This window comes from Gordionus sp. m RMFG-2023, chromosome 1 (genome assembly GCF_954871325.1).
Source record: "Gordionus sp. m RMFG-2023 chromosome 1, tfGorSpeb1-WG-v2, whole genome shotgun sequence".
Lineage (NCBI taxonomy): Eukaryota > Metazoa > Nematomorpha > Gordioida > Chordodea > Parachordodidae > Gordionus > Gordionus sp. m RMFG-2023.
The window spans coordinates 15,809,951-15,832,405 of record NC_088775.1 but is presented as its reverse complement, the minus strand read 5'-3'; the positions used below and the strand labels follow the sequence as shown (position 1 = coordinate 15,832,405).

Below are 22,455 nucleotides of genomic sequence, written 5' to 3'. Positions count from 1 at the left end.
TTCTTCTTAAGCACTTGTTTATGAAGGTCTGGGATGTGTTGATGTTGCTTTTAGTGTCCTGCCATGTTTCCAGCCCGTATGTTAAGATGGGTAGAATTAGGGATTTAAAGAGTCTTATTTTTAGGTTCGTAGATACCTGGTTGGACGAGCATAATTTAGTTAGCTGATGATATCGGGATTTGACCTTCTTGGTCCTCGACTTAGTATCCAAAATGGTGGTGCCTAATGACATAATTCTGGTTCCTAGGTACTTAAAATCCGAGACCGTTTCTACCACATTATCCTCAAAGTTAAAGGGGTCGCTGTTATATAGAAGGATATTGGATGCAATTAACTTTGTCTTTGAGTAGTTGACTTTCAGTCCATATCCAAAGCAATTTTTGACAAACAATGACAGCAAGTTTCTTAATTTGCACTCAGAGTTAGCTAATATGCATACATCATCGGCATAGCATAGAAAATTTAGAGAGTTGTGTAAGTTATTATCATATTGTTGATTCAGATATCGAGGGTTAAGAGCATGTTCTTGTTTGAAGGATTTATTCAGAATATCGTTCATTATTACATTAAATAGCATAGGTGATAAAATGCATCCTTGTTTCAGTCCTCTGTTGGCCTTAAATGGTTGTGATTTTAAGTTCAGATGTTGTGGTATCACGTTATGATTATCGTATATCATTTTTATAAGCGAAATCAGATGTTTATCTATTCCTATGTCCTCCAGTAAGGGCCAGATCTTATGCTGTATGATGGAGTCAAAGGCTTGACTTAGATCAATCATTAGGGCAAATATTGGGAACTTATGCATTCTAGCTTTCTCCAGAATAACCTTAAGCGCCATGGTTAGTTCCGTCGTGTTCCTGCCCTTCCTATATGATGTGATGGCGTTTGAGAGGTTTCTATCGATGATTGGTTTAATCCTGACGGCTATAATATACGTGAACATTTTTAGGGTAACTGGGATCAGTGCAATTCCTCTGTAGTCCTTCAGGCTAGTCGGGTTCTTATTTTTAGGGAAATTAAGTATTATCGAGGTCATCCATTCCTCTGGGAAATTGCCAGTATTCCATATCTCATTAAAGAGGGGAAGCAATAGACTAGCACTTTAATCAGCATCTATCTTCCAAAGTTCCGCAAAAATCACATCGATTCCGGCTGCTTTATGGGTTTTTAGTCTTTTAATGCGATTGATTATATCTATTCTGTTCAGGTTCCGATTAGGTGGTTGGAAAGGATAGTCACATAATAGTTTAGGCCACCTTGTTCTGTAAAGGTTCATGTAATGGTCTGTCCATATCGCTAATTGTTCCCTGGGGTCCGTTATAATTTTATTATTTTCAATGTGTAATCTTGGTAGAGGATTGGATTTAAAGGTAATGAATAACTTAAGAGATTGGAAAGCCTTGTAAATATTATTGTTGTCAAAGCTATATTGTATGGATCTAGATAAGTTGGCAATAAAATATCTTTTATCTGTTCTTATGCAGTGAGTTATGTACCTTCTGTGGTGTTTAGTATATTGGTTATAGGAGATATTTGTTGTTAAGTTTTTAATTATCTGTATTGTTGAAGGGGATAGCCATTCTTTACGTTTAATTCGTGGTCTTAAGCATGAATTCATACAGCTTGATAGACTTAGTTTCATATCCTTCCAAGTTATATTAGGATTGATCATGCCATTTTGGGTGTTTCTCCAAGTTGTTAGATTGGTGATGAACTCTTCCTTTATAACCGGATCATTCAGCTGTGCCAAGTCTTTCCTCATTATGAAGTGTGTAGAGTTAAGGTGGCTATGTTGATTTCGGTTTGGAAAAATGCTATTTTTTATCCTTAGCTCGCATCCTAGTGGGTAATGGTCCGTAAATAAGGTGAAGTTCAGTTTGCTGACGACTTTGATGTCCTTCACCCACTTAAATATATTGTTGGAAATTACAAAGAAATCAATTTGTGAGGTAGTGCCAAAAGATGGGCTTTTGTAGGTTATGGTGTGATGGTTAGGATGATTGAAGAACGTATTTCCTATTTTCAAATTGAAGTGTTCACAGATTTCTATTAGTTTTTTGCCATTAGTGTTCGTACTTTGTACTAGAGTGGCGTTCCCGAGGCAGGTAGAATTATTAGGCTTCCCGACCGAGGCATTGAAATCGCCAGCTAATATGATACTATCTCGATGAGGTAGTTCTTTTAAGATATTTTCCAGCTCTATGTAAAAAACTTTATTATTATGTGGTGAATAAATATTGAACAGGTGAATTTTCTTGTAACCAATATTTAAGGTAAGGCAGCAAATGCGACTGGAAATTGGATTAAAGCTTACATATTTAATTAGTTTGTTATGGATTAAGATTGCTACACCTGCCCAAACATGTTCAGCATTCGAGCTGCAGTATAAGGTGTATTCTAAGAGATTTCTTACTTCCGTTTCTTTCAAATGAGTTTCTTGTAGAAGGAGGATGTCGTATCGTTGATCGTTTATAGTTTGCCTAAGAATTGTTAGTTTGTCACTTAACCATCTAGACATTTTAATATTTATTAATAAATCGTTATCTTCTATATGTTTATACATAGACCACCTAATAAGCCAGAATAAATCAGATTTCATTTTATATTAATTTAAATTTTCATTCTTGCAATCCTTTATAATGCTACATATAATTATGCTTGTCTATCCTAACTATTTCAATAAATATAATTAATATTTCTATTCTGTTATGATTCTAATATAAAAATGTCAAATAATAAGTAAAATATTGCGAATTGGAATATATCACATTTTTATTTTTTAATTTGTAAGCTATTAAAAAAAATGTAAATCAAGAATCTTTTTTTTAATATAAAGTAACCTATCATAATCATTTATAAAAATAACATAAATTTCATATAATGGTTTTATGTCCCACATGCAAACAATGTATCCCTATTAAAAGGCAATAGAATTATTTGTCATGGTAAACGTGCCAACAGATGCCCTTCGACTTTCTTTAACAATAACGAACCTGTTATGCCCCCATCTTGTTATCCTTCACTTAATGGCATCAATATCGAACTAATTCCTACAATTTTAAGTTTCAGAAATACCTTCAATAGAGAAACAATTCCTACATCTTATAATAACTTTTAGAATTGATTTACCTATTTCTTGGATATGCCATCACATTAACAATGAATTTTAAAAAGTTTATAAGACTTGAAACGTTAAGCCTTAATTGATACACTATCATGTCCATGATAAATTGGAAATGTGCAATTGTACAAAGAGTTCAAAAGGATTTTTTTTTAATGTGAAGTGCATTACATTAGTATATCATTGCATTACGTTTGGACGAGTTCAAGCCTCCAACTGTATCATCATCAATAAAATAAGTTCGTGTCCGGAATTATTTTATTTTAAAATCTAAAATATTTGATAACATTTGAGGTTTGCTCAGATAAAAAATTGAGTGGTATATCCATATTGAATATATTTTGGAAATAGTTAAAAATGGATAACATCAATTTTAATTCACTATGGAATTAGTGTCAATCTCCTTTCCTCCGCGAATGAAGAAAATAGACATTTTAAACAACTTGGTTTTCAACTCGATAAAAAGATTGAAATATTAACTTTATTTCCACATTTAGGCAAAATTTATTTCTTCATTATACTATAATTTGTATTATCCTCAATTATCAAAAACTTTTCATGCGTTTCCATTTATATTTTCTCTCATGGAATAAAGAAAATTATCTTTATAAACCACTCTCAAACGTTTTGTAATACTATTCTACTATCTTAAACATTTTCTCAGGTCCAAAATAAACAAGTTTTAATATTTTTACTTTTTTCTCATGGATTAAAATTGGCACTATTAATTTTCTTTTACTATTAAAAGATTTGCAATACTGGTCTTTTATTCATAAATTTTTGTCAAATCAAAACCCAAATTTTCAAATTTTAATAATATTTTATTTCTAATCTTAAAGAATAATAATAAGATTTCATGAAGCGATACTCCCAAAACTTATTCTGTGTATGACGGCAGCGGATATATCTATTGTCAATATATGTATTAGATTGTACAATCCTTATATTCTAAAAAAAATATTTAATTTTCACAGAAAAAAATTGAAATTACCTTTAAATTTCATTAGATAGGTATAAGCACATCTGTACCCCTGACAAGCTTGTTAAATCCTTTTGTAAAGATCGAATCCTCGATTTTTTAAAAAAAAAGATTGCGATCTCCGAAACTTAGTTAGGAATTTTTTTGGAGGAAAACCATTTTTTTAAATATTATTTTTTTTAAAAAAATCTATTCATTTTGAAGTTATTAATAGAGGGTAACTTAAACCAAAATTTAGCTGCCAATCCCGACCCCATAAATAATGATAAATCCTGAACGACCTATCCTGGCTAGTGTTGTAAAATGACTTATTTTGAGCCGATTTTTAAAAACGGCTAACTCAGTATTTTAGCCAGAAAAATATTGCCTAAGTCTCGAGATTTCGGTAATAGATGTCCAAACCTTTATTCCTTAAGCAAACAAAATCTTCAGGCTAGCGTAATATTATTCTGGGTAAAATATTGAGTTAGCCGTTTTTAAAAATCGGCTCAAAACGAGCCGTTTAACAATACTAATCCTGGCCTTTAAATTAAAAAAATAATATATATTTTTTTGTTTATAAATTAAGGATATTGATTTTAATTGCTTAAAATATTTGAAAAATTTTAATATAAGCCTTGCCCAAGTCAATTAGCCCAGCCCTGCTTATGGACCGCGTCATTCCCAAGGCTAAGGATAATTTTACGTTAAAACTCGATTTTTATGCTTTTGGAATCTATAAAAACGGCTTTAAATAGAGTAATTCTCGTTATACAATAAATGTGTCCTGGGGAAAAAAATTTATATATAAAAAAACATAAATTTTTTGAGGATTTAAAATGTAAATTTATAAGAATATTGAATATAAAAAAATGACCTTATATTTAAAAAAATTAAAATTTTGGAAATTTAAAAAATTTTTCTTATTAATAATTAATAAAAATTGTTTGCAAAGATTTTCATCTGATAGACAGGAATGCTTGGCAGTTAATACCACATGAGCTATACTAAAACGCGCTCTACAGAGGCAGTTGAGGAGATTGCGATATTATACCTAATAAACAACTCGTTTAACGTGGAAAATTTATTAAAAGCATTTATATTTTTCAAAAAATTGAGATAAGTTAACCTCCTCCAATCCATCCCTCTCCTTCCTCGTCATAAAAAAGGATATCTTGAAATTAACAGTTCTTGCATTATTTCTAAGGTTTTAAATGCATTTTTTTCAATAATGCTATAAGTTTATTTTTTAAAGGTTCGTTCTATGGTATGTAATTAATTTGATAGTGATAGATTTAATACCTTTTATTAATCCCATTTAATACTGCGTCTATCAATGGTTGACCATATTTTAGAATTTAATTTTAAAATAGCTATCGTTATTGTTGCGGGTAAATACCCCAAATGCCTTTTTCTTCAAATTTAATGAAGTTATAGTATATAAAATAAAATAATAAATATTACAATCAAATTTCAATTGGAACTTGAAGATTTTCAAACAGATATAATACTTTTTGGGCACATTTTACATTTGTTAAGTATTGAATTAGTCCATCAATATTGTATGTTACTGTAAAATATTTATCATATTTGGGGTAATGTTTTAGTGTTATTAAACGGCTCGTTTTGAGCCGATTTTTAAAAACGGCAAACTCAGTGTTTTATCCAGAAAAATATGCATAATTTACTTGACCCAACTAGTCCTGATTCTACTAACCCCTAACTTTTAAAAATATAATTATACATGAAATATGATTATGAAGCGTTCTGAAATGCGAATTTTCAATTTCATATATTGTCAAATTTATTATTTTTGAACTCTTCATATTTTAATGCCCCTTAATATTGCGGTGTAAAAACATTTTGATTTTTACATAAAAAAACCACATTTTATTTTTATTTTTTTTTATTTTTTTTTTCTCTTTAGCTTTCACCTTTTCTGGTGGTAAGCTCCTTCAACATCTCTCTCCACTTTATGTTATTAATACAATCTCTTTTATCTAATTTATACTTCTTTATATTGGCTCTAACTTTATGGCCCCATTGAAGTTTTGGTCTTCTTCTTTTACGTTTGCCCATCACTTCCAAACTCTTAACTTTATTTCCTATGTAGTTCATAGGCCTTCTCATTGTGTGCCCATACCACCTAAGTCTGTTTACCATTAACTTAGTCTTAATGGGCACTACCTTTAAAACTACTTAGTATTCTTGTACTGCGCACTTTATCCTTTCTTTTTACCACAGCAATCATCCTCAGCATTCTCATCTCCATGGTTTGTAGACTTCTCTCGTCTGATTCTTTGGTTGGCCATGTTTCCGAACTATATAGAATAGTTGGTTGTATTATGGAACTGTAAATTTTTCCCTTTAATTTGTGTGGGATTCTTTTATCAAATAGCACTCCAGATAAAGATCTCCACTTTAGCCACCCTTGATTAATCTTACTCTTTATCTCTGTTTTTATTGTGCCGTTTGTAGTGGAGCCCAAATATTTGCAGCTTTCAATTGCCGATATCTGCCATTCATTTATATCAATACTCTCTGTTTCATCTCCTCCTATCACCATATACTCCGTCTTTTCTTTATTTACTTTTAATCCGTGCGTTTCTAGGATATTTATCCAACTCACTAGTCTTTCTTTCATTTCATCCTTAGATTCGGCAAGTATCACAATATCATCTGCAAATATCATATTCCACGGGACTGTTTGAGGTATAGACTGTGCTAATACATCTATTACTGTAATGAAGAGAAGTGGGCTGAGAGCCGACCCTTGATGAACTCCTTCGGCTATTGTGAAGCCTGCTGAAGTACCTGTTGTGCTACGGACTATTGTTGTATGGCCCATATACATATCCTGTATTATTCTTATATATTTTTCGGGAACATTCTTGTGGCGTAGCGCCCACCAGATAAGTTTTCTTGGGATTCCATCAAAGGCCTTTTCGAGAAATACCATGTGTAGCTTTTTGTTCTTTTCCCTGTATTTTTCACTCATTTGCCTAATTGCGTGGAAGGCCTCGGTTGTTGGTCTTCCAGGCATAAAGCCAAACTGAGTCTCTCCTATTTCGATTATATCTCTTAATCTTTTTTCTATTATTTTTTCGTATAGTTTTAGACAGTGTGACATTAGTTTTATGCTCCTGTAATTTTGACAATTATGTGGATCCCCTTTATTTTTGAAGATAGGAACAAGATAGCTCTGCCTCCATTTTTGGGGAACCTCTTCATTTCCAAGTATCTTCATCTACTCATTATTTCTTTTTCCTTTATTATCAATTTCCCATCTTTATTTTTGATTTTCGGAGCTCCGTTTATATCCCTAGAGTTCTTTTCTCGCTGTTTGGCTAATCTGTATATTTTATTTTGCCCTTCTTTGGTATGTAGATCTTCGTACATGTCATCGTATGCCATAGATTTGGCTCTAGCCACCGCTTTTGTAGCTAATCTCTTGGATTTTTGTATCTTGACTTGTCATCTGCGTCTTTGGATTTGTACCATATTTTATAAAGGGCTTTTTTCTCCTGTATAGTGGTTTGTACCTTTTCATTCCACCACCATAGTTCTTTATATGATTTGTTGCCTCCTCTTGTCAAGCCTAGTGTCGATTTGGCAGTGTCTATTAATCTGGATGAAAGGTCTCTCCACATTTTTTCACTGACTTGTGAGGAATCTATTGTTTCAATGTTTGCATTGATTGCAAAGGCATCTGTCATTGTTTTTAATTTGCCCCATTTGATGCATGGTTCCAGTTTTATCTTGTTTTGAGTGGATTTATTTGAGATGTGTAAATCCATGACTAGTAGCTTTTGTTGCGCGGCTATATCTTCTCCTGGGATAACTTTGCAATCTATTACATCTTTTAATCTTCTGCGAGAGATTAGTATGTAATCTATCTGTGTTTTTTTTGTACCACTTTCGTATGTTATTAAATGACTATCCTTTTTCCTATAGTAGGTGTTGGTTAAGGCAAGGTCGTAGGCTTGCGCAAATTTCAGTATATGCTCTCCTTCATCATTTCTTTCTCCATATCCAAAACCACCATGATGCCTTTTGTAGCTATCTCTTGCTTTCCCCACCATAAAAAAATTTAAATAGATGAGGGGTATAAAATATTTTCGCCCAAATATAAATATTATACAATGCTATTGCATAATAAAATTTGAATTTTGTCTGGTTTTTAAATAAAATCCATTGAACCGACAAAGCCCTTGCGCCGACTAGACCTGGTCTCCCCTAGTATACTCCATATATAAGTATTTGTTCTGAATGAAATATTTTCTTATTCGTGTATATATAGAAGGGGGATTTATATTTATCACACATACACCGCTGGCTTTACGTCTGCGCTATCCCTATTCCGATTCTTTTACATTAGCGCATAAATAAAATAAGAATAAGATACAATTTAAACTATAATAAAATAAAATATATCTTTAAAAAACTTAAAAATTCCTCTTGGTAATGGAACCGTGGATTGTACAGTGTGATCTGTACATCTCACTTAAAATCTATTGCCGGTGATAAAAACTTTCCTGAGAAACACCCGAAATTAAAGTAATTTTTCCCCAATTATTTGTGTTGAACACAAAAAAACGAAGGGATTGAAGATTTCAATTATAAACAACATAATTACAATCCAATTTGCCAAAATTAGGATAGAATCCAGATCGTACTCGAATAGCAGTATTTTAAAAACTGGTCCATTCGGGGCGAAGTATACAAGATATGATATAAATTTACATTTAACATTAATTTTTCTTAACTTCTCCGCAAATTTGCGCTAACACTGAATGCAGGGTAAGGGAAGATTTTATAAATGGAGGCTATTAATTGAAATTTTTTTACATTTTAAATATTTTTTAATATTATAAAACAAAAACTGCTTTATGATATCATTAAAATATAAGCCACTTCTTCTCACCAAACGACTTATAGTCAAAGAGAACAATTTAATTTATATAATTAATTTGAACAACTGATACTGTGACAATCGTTTTTAATTATATTAAACAAAAACATTGACCTAATTTTTGTTAAAAAAAAAAATTTTGAAAAATACAAATCATTTTTACATTTGTTAGATAATAACAAAAAGAAGAAGAAATGGGTGTAATAAATATTTCCTCAGGAAATTTGATTATAAAATAAGAAGGAAAAAAAAATGTTTTTATCAATTTTAAATCAAATTTAATAATAAAATGAGGCACAGACCCTACCTACAAAAATGAATCGATGCATTATTCCTATTCGATTTATTTTCGAATCGAATAATTATATTATTCGTATTCGTACGAAATTAAATAATTAGTAATTCTTACGAATAATAAAAACTTTCTATTTGATTCGTCGAATAACCGATTCGATAAGTAAATTCTCGAAAAATATTTTTCAAAAGTAAAAAATAAATTGATTATTTAAATTTAAAAAAAGTGAACTTATAGTTGTGGAAAAAAAGTAAAAAAGTTCGCATTAAAGAATAATTTTATTAAAAGTTTATGAATAATTTTGCATATTTACAAATAATTTCCGAAAATTTACAAATAATTTCGAATATTTACAAATAATTTCGAATATTTACAAATTATTTCGAATAATTTAGAATATTTACAAATTATTTCGAATAATTCGTAGATAGCTCAGACTATATATATCTATTGATAATATTAGTTGAGTGATATAGTGTGATCGTCTTTTTGATATGGTAAAAAGCGAGCAATTTTGTTTATATTTTGAACATGCTAAAGTTTTCGATCGTGAAATATATTTCGAACTCACCCTAAACAGGAAACCTTAAAGGCTCTCAACACAAACCCGGGTGTAGACCAGATTTTGGAAAATATTTTTTGTATAATAAAAAAAAAATTAGGAAATCTTAATATCAATAAAATTCATATAATAGATTATCGATCATCAATTCTTAAAGATGATACTAGGTCTGGCTAATAAAAATCCGTGATTAAAACCATCATTATTCCAAAATACTAATTAAATAGTTAAAGGCGGAAGATTTAGATTATTCTAAAATTTAATATTTTTTTAAAATATACCAAATTGCACCTGTATTCATTACTTAATAGATAAAAAAAAATGTTATTAAACTTCAATTTTTGGCACAAATGTATTAAATAATTAATGGTTAATTCTAATCTTAATGTAGTGAGAAATATTTAATATTCTGAATTCATAATAAAATAAAAAGAACTAAATCTAATTTTTAAAAAATGGCAATTTAAAATATTTTTTTCTTATGTCCTCGACATTGGTATATTAAATTTAAAAGATTAAATAAGTATATTTACATCGACATTTCAATTCTTTAACATTAATAACTTTGTTATTATGATTTCTTCTTATTAAAATAATATACCACCAAAATATTAAAACAGTATATAAAAATATATAAAATTACTAAATAAAAATAAATAAAGTATCGATGGCTCTAAAAAGAGCTTAATTTAATGATGAATATGTACCTAAAAAACCAATTATAATTGTGTTTAAAATTTTTAGTTGAAATTTTTCTTTATGAAATATGGATTCGCGTTTTTTGTTTGTTATATTAAAAATTTTTTGCGATAAAATTTTTTTAAAAAAATATGTAAAATTGCCGTCTAGATATATGCTGAAATATAAAGCTATTTAATTTAAAATATTTAGTAATTTTTTTATTTTCCCCTCTAGTAAGAGGGTTTGAATTAATTGATGAATGAAAGGAGGAAACGCAGGTTCCCAGATAAGGGATTTTCCGTTGGACCAGGGGGTTTAGGTTAAACCGTTTGGTCTGAGGCCGTTCTGTAATGAAAGGTTGGCTGGTTCGAGTATTTTGGGTGTTTTAGCCTTATTAAAAGCGTTATGGATGATTCTATTAATTGCTTTATGCCGGAAATGGCAACCTTGGCTGCGGGTGCAGTTTAAGCCGTGTCGGGTATTAGGTTGAGCGGGTAAGTTGCATTGGTGGCAAGTGTGTGGCTTTGTAAGCGAGCATCCAAGTCTAAATTCTCTTAATCAAGATTTTCTGTAAATGATGGCTATGAATGAACAAATATTTCTGTATGCATTTTAAATTTACACGAATGTTTTTTATTGAACAAAAAATTTTTCTCTTAAATTTGGTTTAAAGTATATTTGAATCAGGGAATTCTATAATAGTTTATAGGTTTTAGCAAAAAAAAATTGATTGACCTTTCTGACTAAAAAATATGTATCGACTAGCTATATTTTGAAGAGAATGGGTTGTAAGGTGTGGTAAATATATGTCACCATGTCCGGTCTAATACGGGTTTAGAAAGGACGGGTGGACTAGGGGACCCAATTACCCATAAAGACGGGTTGCCAATTTTTAAAATTAAAAGGGAGTACTTTTCTTGGAAATTTTTCTCTTTGAATAAAAAACAAAAGGGATAAATTATATTGTAATCTATTATTCTATATATTCCTTAAATCCAAGAAAAGTATGATTATAAAACAATTTCAAAAGAATTGAATCTAACATATGCTTTTCAATTATAGTTGATCGTATGATGTTTCGAAATCAGAAGCAATAGCTATGTTAGTAAGATATATTGAAAATGGTGAAATAACTAAGCTGGGTGAAGGATTAATAGATATATATTGTATGTAAACACGACTGGTTTTGTTATTTTGAAAAATATAATATGCATAGTTCCATTAATCTGCCCCTGGAATTCTTAATTGGACAACGCCATAATGGTGATTCAAACATGACTGGAAGGATCATTTAATCAATTAAATTTAATCAAAATCATTATTCAATTATACCAATCGAAAAGAACTAAAAAAGATTTTAGGGATCTTAAAATGAAATTTACGTGTATCTAAATCGTTATAAAAGATATAAGGCTCAAAGCATGTCATGATGTACTAATAAAATCGCATGTATTTGTACGCATCAAGAACCATTCGGTAATATTATCCTATTTGTTTAGTTATAAAATGTTTATTTAATATATTTATAGAAACTGGCTATCATCATATAAAGCTAGTAAAAATAGAAATTAATGGATTCTGAAGATCCTGTCACTTCTACCATGGCTGGTGATATTTTAGATTAGAAAAATTTATTTTGTTACTTTGTGTTTGGATAAAATATTCTTGATAACAAGCTTGGCTTGTAATAAATTGCAAATGTTGAAAGATATATTGTTTGCAACAAATTAAATTCAAATGGAAAAGGATTGCCTGATTAATTTGAGATGTATAATTTATTGTCTTGTATCTTTTTTAGATAATGACACTGAATTTTATATTTTTTCAAAGCACAAGATTTTATGAAAGGGGGATATTTACTATTTGATTTTAAAGTTCTAGATTTTAAATATTACAATCCAAAAAGGAAAGGTGTATATACTTTTATTATTAGATATATTTTATTTTGGCTTTAAAACTAATGTATTTTAGCTCTATTTGATTAGATAATAATGTAGTTTAATGAAAGATTTAATAATGAATTGATGAAAGGTAATGGCGGAAAAGATATTTGTTTAAGACGATATAGAGATATCAGTAAATTTTACCAATTGATCGATTAAGTTTTCTTTAGAAATGTCTAAGTTACGAAATTTACATGATGGCTAAAAAAAGGGATGTTATTACATGACCTGGAGGTTGAAGAAGCCAGATTATGAGAATTGTAAATTTATTTTGTTAAAATATTTATATTAATACATTGTTTAGCTTCTTCTTCTGATGATGATAAGCATTCTGAGACCTATGATTCAGATTATAAATACTATTCGTTTAATTTTAGTTGTCGTTTACTTTTCAATTTTTTTTGTTTTCCATAATTTATCAATTTTATATAAATATAAATTAAGTATTCCTACTACCTCATGTTGTGCCAAAATCATTAATAAAATTAAACTAATCAAGACAAACTTCGTATAACATGAATTAACCTTTTCTTCAGGGATCCAAACCGAACCTGAACCGAACCGTTAAACCGCTAAAAACCGGTATTTTTTATCGAACCTGAACCAAACCTAAACCGCTAAAAAAATTCTAGCCGAACCTGAACAGAACCACTATAATGTCTCTGAACCGGTTCGAGCCTCATGATTTTATGCTTATAAAACATGTAAATTATTCTTAGTGTATTGAAAAAATTTCAATTACATTCAAATTATTTTAAAGATTATCATCAATCACATTTGATTGATAAGTGTCCGTCATAATTTTTATAAACTTTAGTATATTATCATTTTACAACATTTTTTAAAATATTTTAAGCTTGTAAATTATAATGCTTAGAGAAAAATTAAATCCAAAATATTATTATAAATGACACATCAAATCTGATATCATATTGGCAGTGCCGGCTACCCAAGACAGTGTGGAAAGATGCTTTTCAACAATTAAATTTATACTATCACCTCATAGTGTAATTTGAGTTAGACGAATTTTGAAAATATATTAATTGTGCGGCTTAATAAAAAAATTTAAGTAAAAAAAAGTAAAATATTGTTCATATTAAAATTAATCATTGATATATATTCTTATTTTTATATTTATAAATTAAATATTATTTTATAATGTGCAATTAATAAAAATGAAGGTTTTATACTTGTGTTTTGTAAATTAATCATAAAATAAAAAAAATATTTTTCCTATACATAGTTCGAATGTAGGTTTGGATACAAAAATGTTTAAACCGGTTCTTAGAGGTTCGAACCGAACCGATATTTTAATTTTTTGCGAACCGAACCTGAACCTTGAACCGTTATTTTTATTCGAACCTGAACCCGAACCAAATCAATATTCGTTTCGGTTTGGATCCCTGCTTTTCTTAAACCATTTTATCAATGGAACTAAATTTATTTAATCAATTAAATATTGACAAAATTATAAATTCTTTAGTTATCTCTTCCCACTTAATTTGTCTAAATTATTAATTCAAAAAATTACTTTTAAAGTATATATATTTCTACATTTATATCTATATTTTTTATATATTAAAGATTGATGCATTAGAAATTATTTTTAAAATGTATAATTGAGGTAGGTAGTCAAAAATAATTAGATACTTTTGTTGGAGGGGTATTTATTTCGGGTGGAGGGTATTCTGCTTCCATAGCTCAGAAATTTTAGGGAACATTGAGGGAACCCGTTTTTATCGTTTATTTACATATCGTTAATCCATGACTATAATCTAATAAGTACTATAAAGGCCACAAAGTTAATTTTTCCGTGTTTACATCCAAAATCATAATTTAAACCCTATTCGATCCACCGTTTTACCAAGCATCAAAAGTCAAATACTATAATTAACCATTAAGAAAAATCAGCAAGAGGATAAAAGGTCCAAGAGCCATCTCTGTTGAGGATTAGAGGACGGTGATTAGAAAATATATTTAGACGATAATAAAAAAAATACAAATATTTTATTTTATATTTTTAATTCAAAAAACTACCAAAAATAATTTTTAAAGGTATTCTTTTGTAATTTTCATGCTTGCAAATTTGTTGAAAATGAAATTACATATTTGGAAAAACTGCTCAGAAATTTTTTCAAACTCTGATTTTAATACATTTTATAAATTCTTTTATATATAAAAAACAAAGAAAAATATTTAATTTGCATCTATATATAAAAAATATATAACTGGTTGTTTTAAAATAGATTGTAAACTTATAAATTCATTATCTATATTATTTTTTTTAAAAAAATTTATTTTACAAATCTTAACTTGGCCTTAGAGGTGTCATATAAAAAAATGAAAATTTGAATTTGAATGATTACATTTTGTAACAAGAAGTCAAATGTGACTTATATAAAAAAAAAGGTAAGAAGTGCGAAAAAAATATATTTGGGGTTTTTTAGCTTTGCTAAAAACACTGGTAGATTAACATGGTTCTGAATTTGGTAAACTCCTACATGTTGTGTACGCGTCATCGGTTCTTAATTAACAATTAAATATAAAATTAAAACATTGTTGGTCAATATGTATTTTTTATCTTTCTTGATTCGGCTGATATAAATATATTCGTAATTTTGCCGATGGGGATGAAAAGACACAAATAAGGGATTATGATTAATCCGCCAGAGGTTTCAGACTGTTCTCTCATTGGTCGGCCCCTTAAACATTAATATTTGCGCAGGGATAACAAATGATTGGTAAATAAATTAAAAATTTATAATTTTGTCATCAATGGTGATTTTTTAAAATGGTTATTTAAATCAAAAATATCGATTTTATTTTATAAATCACGATTTTTGCTAACATTAAAAGATATTTTGGAATAAATTTTAATTATAATTTATAAGCTTTAAAAAATTTTCTTAAATTATTTTAAATCTTTTTCTTACCATTTATATTATATAATTTCTTTGAAAATTAAAAACGAATCATTTTTTCTTATTAATTTTTATGGATATTTTCCAATTAATTTATTTTTGATTAAGAAAATATAAAATGAATTCAATATTATCACCATATGTTATGTACATTTTCCCCAAAATTACTCTAATCTGAACCCAGACCTATAACCTGCGCTTTGCCTGGATCAAATCCATTTTTTTTAAAAAATTCGGATACAATTTTCTGATTATCATGCTCTATTCCATTTTAAGAATTAAAAATCTAAAATTTCACCTTTTCTGATCATAATTGGGGTTGAATGAAACACTCCTTTCATCATATGATAAGTTAGGTATGAATAAAGCGATCCCATAAATTTTATGATATAAATGTGGCAATCAGTTTTCGATAAAATTAATCTTGCAAAGCAAGCCAAAAATAATTCATTATCTGATAAATATTGTCCATAATATCTAAAATCTATGCGGCGATAGAAAAATTAAATAAAATTTTAATATATAATATATTTAACAATTTTATTAAATTATAATAATCATGTATATTCGACTAATAAGTTGTATTCGAATATACATGTTTCTAATAATTTTATCGAATATGAATTATTCAAAATAAATACTTTTTTTATAATATCTAATCATTTTTGATAACTATAATATAATGGGTGATATGATTAACAAGGCAAATATAAACCTGCTCGTGAAAGGCTTTTCTTAGTTATAATGAACTAATTTTACATGTCTGACAATGATAAAAACTTTTTACCTTAAAAATTGGTTTAGCATTATAATTTCGCTAATAACCTGACAGCACGTCCTTTATTATCAGGTTATTATAATAATTTTCTATTTAAAATATAATATGCAATAAAAAATATTGGTCATATAGTAATTATTTTTATTCTCACATTTGCAAAAAATTCAAAAATCTTCAAAGATCCTTGTTCTTTTGATGATTAAAAGATGTGAAGATTTTTCTTACGAAAAGATCTGGATTTTTTTTTGATCCTCAAAGATTTTTTTGCTCAAAATTTTGTTAAACCCTGACGAATAGGCCTAATTTGAAGTAACGCCAAATAGTGATGCAAATTGGCTCCATTTGAGCCGATTTTTAAAAAATGGCTAACTCAATATTTTACCAGGAAAATATATCTCAAGATTTGGCTAATAGATGTTCAAACCTTTGTGCCAATGGGCAAAATAAGTACAGCGTTTTTTAAAATCAGTTCAAATGGAACGATTCATTCCTAACCCCAAGGATTATTATAAAACACCTCAATGAGTGCTTACAAGTCAAGGCACATTATATTTTTCTATCTAGAACATAAAACTGAAAATCAAGAGCAAGCGAAAAATATCGGCTTGAACTTAGAAAAGAAGCCAAAAAATAAACCAATTAAGCCACTTTAAAATGGACGCGAGTTATTAAACACTTAAGTGTATTTATTTATTTTTGATAGAAATACATTAAATTTATATTAAGATTCCTATGTAATTTCTAGTTATTTACGTAATTTCTAATTATAAATATACCGACAAGGAAAATAAAATTTTCTTATGCAGCACTACCGCCTATTCAAATTTCAGTAGGGACGCATCGATTGACGATAATTTTACAATTGGCATCATAAAAATGTTATAAAAAAAAAATCTGGCTGAAACCCAGCATGATAGCGCACATGTCTAATCATTTTACACAGAAATATTTTTGGCATATAATAGTATCCTTCAAGTTATAATTGTAGATGATTAAATCAATGCAGTCTGGTTTGCAATCCAAAATTCGAATAAATACACCACATGATTCTGCTAGGGTTTGGTTTACGAATAATTATAATCATTGGACGGCATTGATATTTAATGTACTTTTCAAAAATACTCAACACCATAAATTTTCATTATATACAAAATAAAATCGATTTAGCTAAATGGTAGGGGTATCTCAGAAGGCACAGACTTTAAGATGCTAAAGTTAAGAGATTGAGCCCAAGTCTTATAAAAAAAATCAGGGGTCATTTATCTGAACAAACTTAATAGATCTGAAGTTCACCCATACATCTGCTGAAAGGGCTACGACCTAGGGGTCCGCAAGGTCAACTTTCCGAGGCCAATTATTTTAGATCTCGAATTTGAACATGGCCCGACTTTTTATGCAATAAGTTAAATATGTTTCATACTCAAGATATTTAAATGATTCTGGATTTTTACACTATGCATTGAATTTAAATTCAGTAATAACTTTGATAAAATTATTAGTTTATATTTTATTCTATTAATTTCAAATAACAAAATATTTTCCCCCTCCTAAATTTTTTAAAACTTTTCTTATTTTTCAATTCTTTTCTATAATTTTGATATTCAATCAAGTAAAAAGGGAATAAAAAGGAAATGTAATATTAATATTTTTAGGGGTGCAGAGCCTATATTTTATTAATGATCACTGGTTTGGCTCTTTATATTTTACTAAAATGAGCTTATTTTTATTTTAATAAAATATGAATTATATTTAGTAGGTTTATATATGTTTGATGTGATCATTAACCTTGAGAACATATACTAGCCTTGAAAATAATTAATGAAACATAAAATATTTTTTATAATAAATTTATTCACATGATTAATATTATATATTTAAATTTAGTCCAAGAAGCTTTATAAATGATTGATAACTAATTAATAAGAGATTTTTTGAAATTTTTATTTCAAAAACATGACAGTTGCTATTTTTTTAAAAAAAGAAATAATTATATAAGAAAAATAGACTTAATATTAGACCTGATATCTTTAAATAAAAACTCAAGAATATTAAAGAATAAAAGAGTAGCAGAATGGAGAAGATATATAAGTAGTTACAAATGGAAATATTAATTGAAATGTATTATTGAATCAGAATAATAATAGTAAGTTATAACTTTAAAAAACAAATCCTTATGTTGTGAGTCAATTCACAGATTCATTTACCTAGTTATTTGAAAAGGTACTTTCCAAGTGTACAAAGTAAAGCAAGAAATGAACAAATGAGTAAGAAGATCCATGAGTGTTATATTCAGCAATTTATAAAAACAATTTTTTCCTCCCTCCTCATATATTATTTTTAATTTTTGAGCATTCATTACTCTTATATTTAATTGTTTTTCTATTAGACAATAAAAAATATCTGTATAGGATATTAACCTTTATTCTAGAAAAACTTAACATAACAATGAGAGCATTCTATTTTTTTCAAATTTATTGAGCGCTTAGACAAAATAGGCAAATATTTAGCATTAAAATAATCATATACATTTTATAAAGGACTATTCTATTCAATCAAATAATATCATATTAAAAAAAAATTGCAATGCTATACATAGATTTCATTTTTTATTATTTTTTGAAATAACTCTAATTATACAATTTATTTTATAAAAAAAAATTTGTCATAAAAATGTCTAAATAAAATACTGGTGCAATATATAATTTAAAATTAGGGAGATTGGAGTGCATTTTTAAAAGAAAAAATTTGTTAATTAATAATATTGAAAAAAATAATTTCTATCCTAGTATTAAAACTAAAATATAATTTCATCAAAATGATCTTAAAAAAATCAGTTATATGATTTGCTTTATAAAACAATAAAATCTGTAAAAAATAATTTTTGATTTTAGAGAAGAAGTTATTGGAAATATGAGCAAAACTGTCTATAAATATAAATACATTTGCATTATTAAGTTTATAGTTTATATAATGAAAATTTTAGCGAGTATTTGATATTATGCAAATCACTTGGTTAATATGACTATATGATTACTATAAAATAATGTGACTAATTAGATTAAAATAGCACTATTTTTAATTACACAAAAAAATACAATAAAACAAAATAATCAAGCTCTTGCAAATGTACAATTACCTAAATAGGGGAGAACAACATTAAATATCTTCCATGTCTCTGCAAAATTTGAATTTTTACCATTTTCTTTAACAATTACAGCTATACCTTCAAGACTATACTCTGATTCTCTCAAGGGAAAATCCAATATAGGCCTACTAAAGGTTATAGTTGAGTCAAATTTAACATATACATATTTTTCAATTTTAAAAGATTTGCAATTTCCTTTAGCAGTTATAGGTATAACCATAGTTTTTATTTCATTAAATTCTATAGGATAAATATTTGTTATTGATGCATGTCCTACTGGATTATGATGTGCAATAATATCTCTTTCATCCAGTAAATTAGATGGTATATTCAATCCTCTAAACTGAGAATTTAAATCAGGGTCATAAAAGGGTCTAGCATTCTCTATATTTTTATCATTGTAACAATCAATCAATGTCGATTTTGTAAGTGATGAATGAATAACATAGTTTTGACCTATATTGATGGTATCCAATGATAAAGCAAAACCATATGGCTGATTGCTATCACTCCAAAAATAATTTTTATTATTATTTAAAGTAGCACCTTGAAATGTCAATCTTTTTGCATAACCACTTCCTAGGCTTAATAAATATCGAGCTTTCCCATTAAATAGGTATAATCCACCAGTTTGGTTGTTATCATCTTCCTTTATGTATCTAACTTTGTACTTAAAACCAGGTAAAACTTTGGGATCAATATAAACGCCTAAAATTATCAATGAATAGTTTTTATTCTAGATTGATAAATAGTAGAATTATCATTTTAAGAAATATGTAAAATGTGTTTGTAATTTAAATAAAATAATCACAAACATTTAATCAAGTTTTAAAAATATTACCTATAACAGGAAGTTCATTGGATAAAATATTTTTTATGTGATATTTAATAGGCAAATCGCCAATCTCATTTCCATATAAGTCCTTCTCAATAAAATTATAGATTGTGATGTCACCATAGTTGTTGGTCAAATTATTTTTGTTGTTTAATTTATATGTATTAGATGTAAATTTAATATTCTTACAACTTTTAGGAACAATCGAGTTATTAAAATTTTTATGCCTAAAATTATAAGAATCCATATCTTTTTTAAAAAATGGCGAATTTGTCGTATGCTAGAAATACGTGATACGTGATATAGAACGTTTTCGCTCTCTAGTTATGGATACAACAGAGCTACGTTAGGTTTTCCTCATAATCCATCTGACTGGACAAATTAAAAAAGGGATAAAAATGAGGAGCTCTTCACACGTTTGTGGGCAAGCCGCACGTACTTGTACGCGTAATAGTCCAAGGACTATTACTTAAACGTCTATGGGCTAATGAGGAAAGGACAAAATAAGCACAGCCCACACCCATAAGATGCTTATATACATAATAGATTTTAAAGGCAAAGGGGGACCTAACTTTAAGATGAGAAAATTGATAGCAAATAATAGATGAAAGGAAAGTTCGATACAGAATAAGGAGAGAGAAAAGGGAGCAAAAGTAAAATAAAGAAGATAAAACAAAAGTAAAAATAACCTGTGTCAGGGAGGAGTTTATGAGAGATTCAAATAATTTGATTTGATCTTCAACAGTTTATTTATTGATTTCTTATCTTTATTCAACCTTAAAAACTGATTCGTGTTGAGGTTTAAATCCATGATATCCTTCACTGCCCTATAAAACCATAAAGTTTTATATTTCCCATAGACTCGTTGAATGAGTATAACCAATTTATTGCCTCCAGGACCAGGCTATTATTTGTGTGATTCCGCAGAATGTGTGCAAAAAAGGTAAGACATTTCTTTTTCAAAGTCACTTGCACTAGAGTGTGACGTGACCTCCGCCAAAGGTTAACATTAGAAATAATGTTGGGGTAAAAAATGCCATTTATTATCCTAAGACATTTGTTGACGAACACCTGTAATCTCCTGATCTCTGTTTTCGTAATCTCCCATATATCACTGCCGTAAAGGAGAATTGGGATGATGGTGGAATTTAAAATACGTAGCCTAGTGTAAACCTATATCTCCCTGGATTTCCACAATTTGAAATATTTGTAAAAAGCAGCCCTTGCGTTATGAATTCTAATTTTTAGTTCTTCGTGACAGCTACCCCTATTATATGTTTACCCCAAGATATTTATAGGAGGACACCACCTTGACCAACTTTCTCCCCAACCATCCAATCAACCAATGGGGGCGCATAAAATGATGGCATAATTACCGTCTTATCGAAGTTTATATCCAATCCAACCTTTAAGCTGAAGGAATTAAGTATCAAGTCTAAATTGTGGGCCTCCTCCAAGCTCTTGGCGATCATAACTAAGTCATCTGCATAACAAATCACCCTATTTTCCAAAAACCATGGCTCATTAAGTCCAAGTTCCAGAAGATTTGCAGCTCCCAGCGAATCAATAATTATTTTAAACTATATTGAACAACAGCGGGGAGACGACACACCCTTGTTTTACTCCTTTTTTAGTTCAAAAGGGGGGAGAAACTTTATTAATAATTTTAAACGAGGCGAAGAGATTACTGTAATGTGTCTTTAGAATCCTAATGATGTTTCCGTCAATGCCGCATCCTTCTAGGATTGCCCACAAAGAATCATGAATAACACTGTCAAAAGCGCGCTTAAAATCGACGAAGATAAAGTAGAATGGTAATTTATATTTGTCACACTTCTGTATTAATATCTTTAATGCCAATATAGGTTCATTGATATTCCTATTTGGGCGGTAGGCACAGATGTACTTGGACAGAAGATTAGGCTTGGTCGAAAGAATGCGGTTTTTTAGAAGAATCATGAAAACCTTAGACACGATGGATGTGAGAGCAATAGCTCTGTAATCCTTAAATTTAACAGGATTTGGGGTTTTGGGGAAGCTATAAAAAATTGTCATATTCCAGTCAGCTGGCATCTTCTCCGTAACCCAAATTTTATTGAACTACCCCAGCAAGAGCTGAGAAACTTCTGAGGGGGCAGCTTTCAGATGTTCTCTTAAGATGTTATCTGGACCTGGGGATTTATTGTTCCTAAGTTTTTTAATGGCCTTAGTTATTTCCACCACAGAAAAGTTAGCATCAGATGATACTGCGCTACGGCTAGAGGATGGAAATACGACTGGTCTCCTTGAATCAAAGGTTTC

General features: G+C 28.8%; 2 protein-coding genes and 1 long non-coding RNA gene across 3 annotated transcripts; all 3 read right to left on the bottom strand.

Annotated features, from left to right (window-relative positions):
• Positions 1-1,105: 1,105 nt before the first annotated feature.
• On the bottom strand, positions 1,106-2,521 carry LOC135932076 (uncharacterized). The gene has a single exon (XM_065469425.1). The coding sequence runs from the start codon at positions 2,519-2,521 to the stop codon at positions 1,106-1,108; it is 1,416 nt and encodes a 471-aa protein (XP_065325497.1).
• A 12,095-nt stretch (positions 2,522-14,616) lies between these two features.
• On the bottom strand, positions 14,617-16,132 carry LOC135931978 (uncharacterized). Its single transcript, XR_010573237.1, has 3 exons — positions 16,112-16,132; positions 15,695-15,880; positions 14,617-14,999 (listed from the first exon to the last, which is right to left on the bottom strand). It is a non-coding gene; the product is annotated as an uncharacterized LOC135931978 (long non-coding RNA).
• A 2,523-nt stretch (positions 16,133-18,655) lies between these two features.
• On the bottom strand, positions 18,656-20,451 carry LOC135931099 (uncharacterized). Its single transcript, XM_065467971.1, has 2 exons — positions 20,161-20,451; positions 18,656-20,027 (listed from the first exon to the last, which is right to left on the bottom strand). Exons 1-2 carry the CDS (start codon positions 20,399-20,401, stop codon positions 19,285-19,287), a joined length of 984 nt encoding a protein of 327 aa, XP_065324043.1. The 5' UTR covers positions 20,402-20,451; the 3' UTR covers positions 18,656-19,284.
• Between the last annotated feature and the right edge of the window lie 2,004 nt (positions 20,452-22,455).

Bases quoted from the DNA above. Each gene is read 5' to 3' on its own strand.
- LOC135931099 (XM_065467971.1), bottom strand. From the start codon at position 20,401: ATGGATTCTTATAATTTTAGGCATAAAAATTTTAATAACTCGATTGTT. The intron at 20,028-20,160 runs GTAATATTTTTA...TGATAATTTTAG, and splicing joins CAATGAACTTCCTGTTATAG to GCGTTTATATTGATCCCAAA.
- LOC135932076 (XM_065469425.1), bottom strand. From the start codon at position 2,521: ATGTCTAGATGGTTAAGTGACAAACTAACAATTCTTAGGCAAACTATA.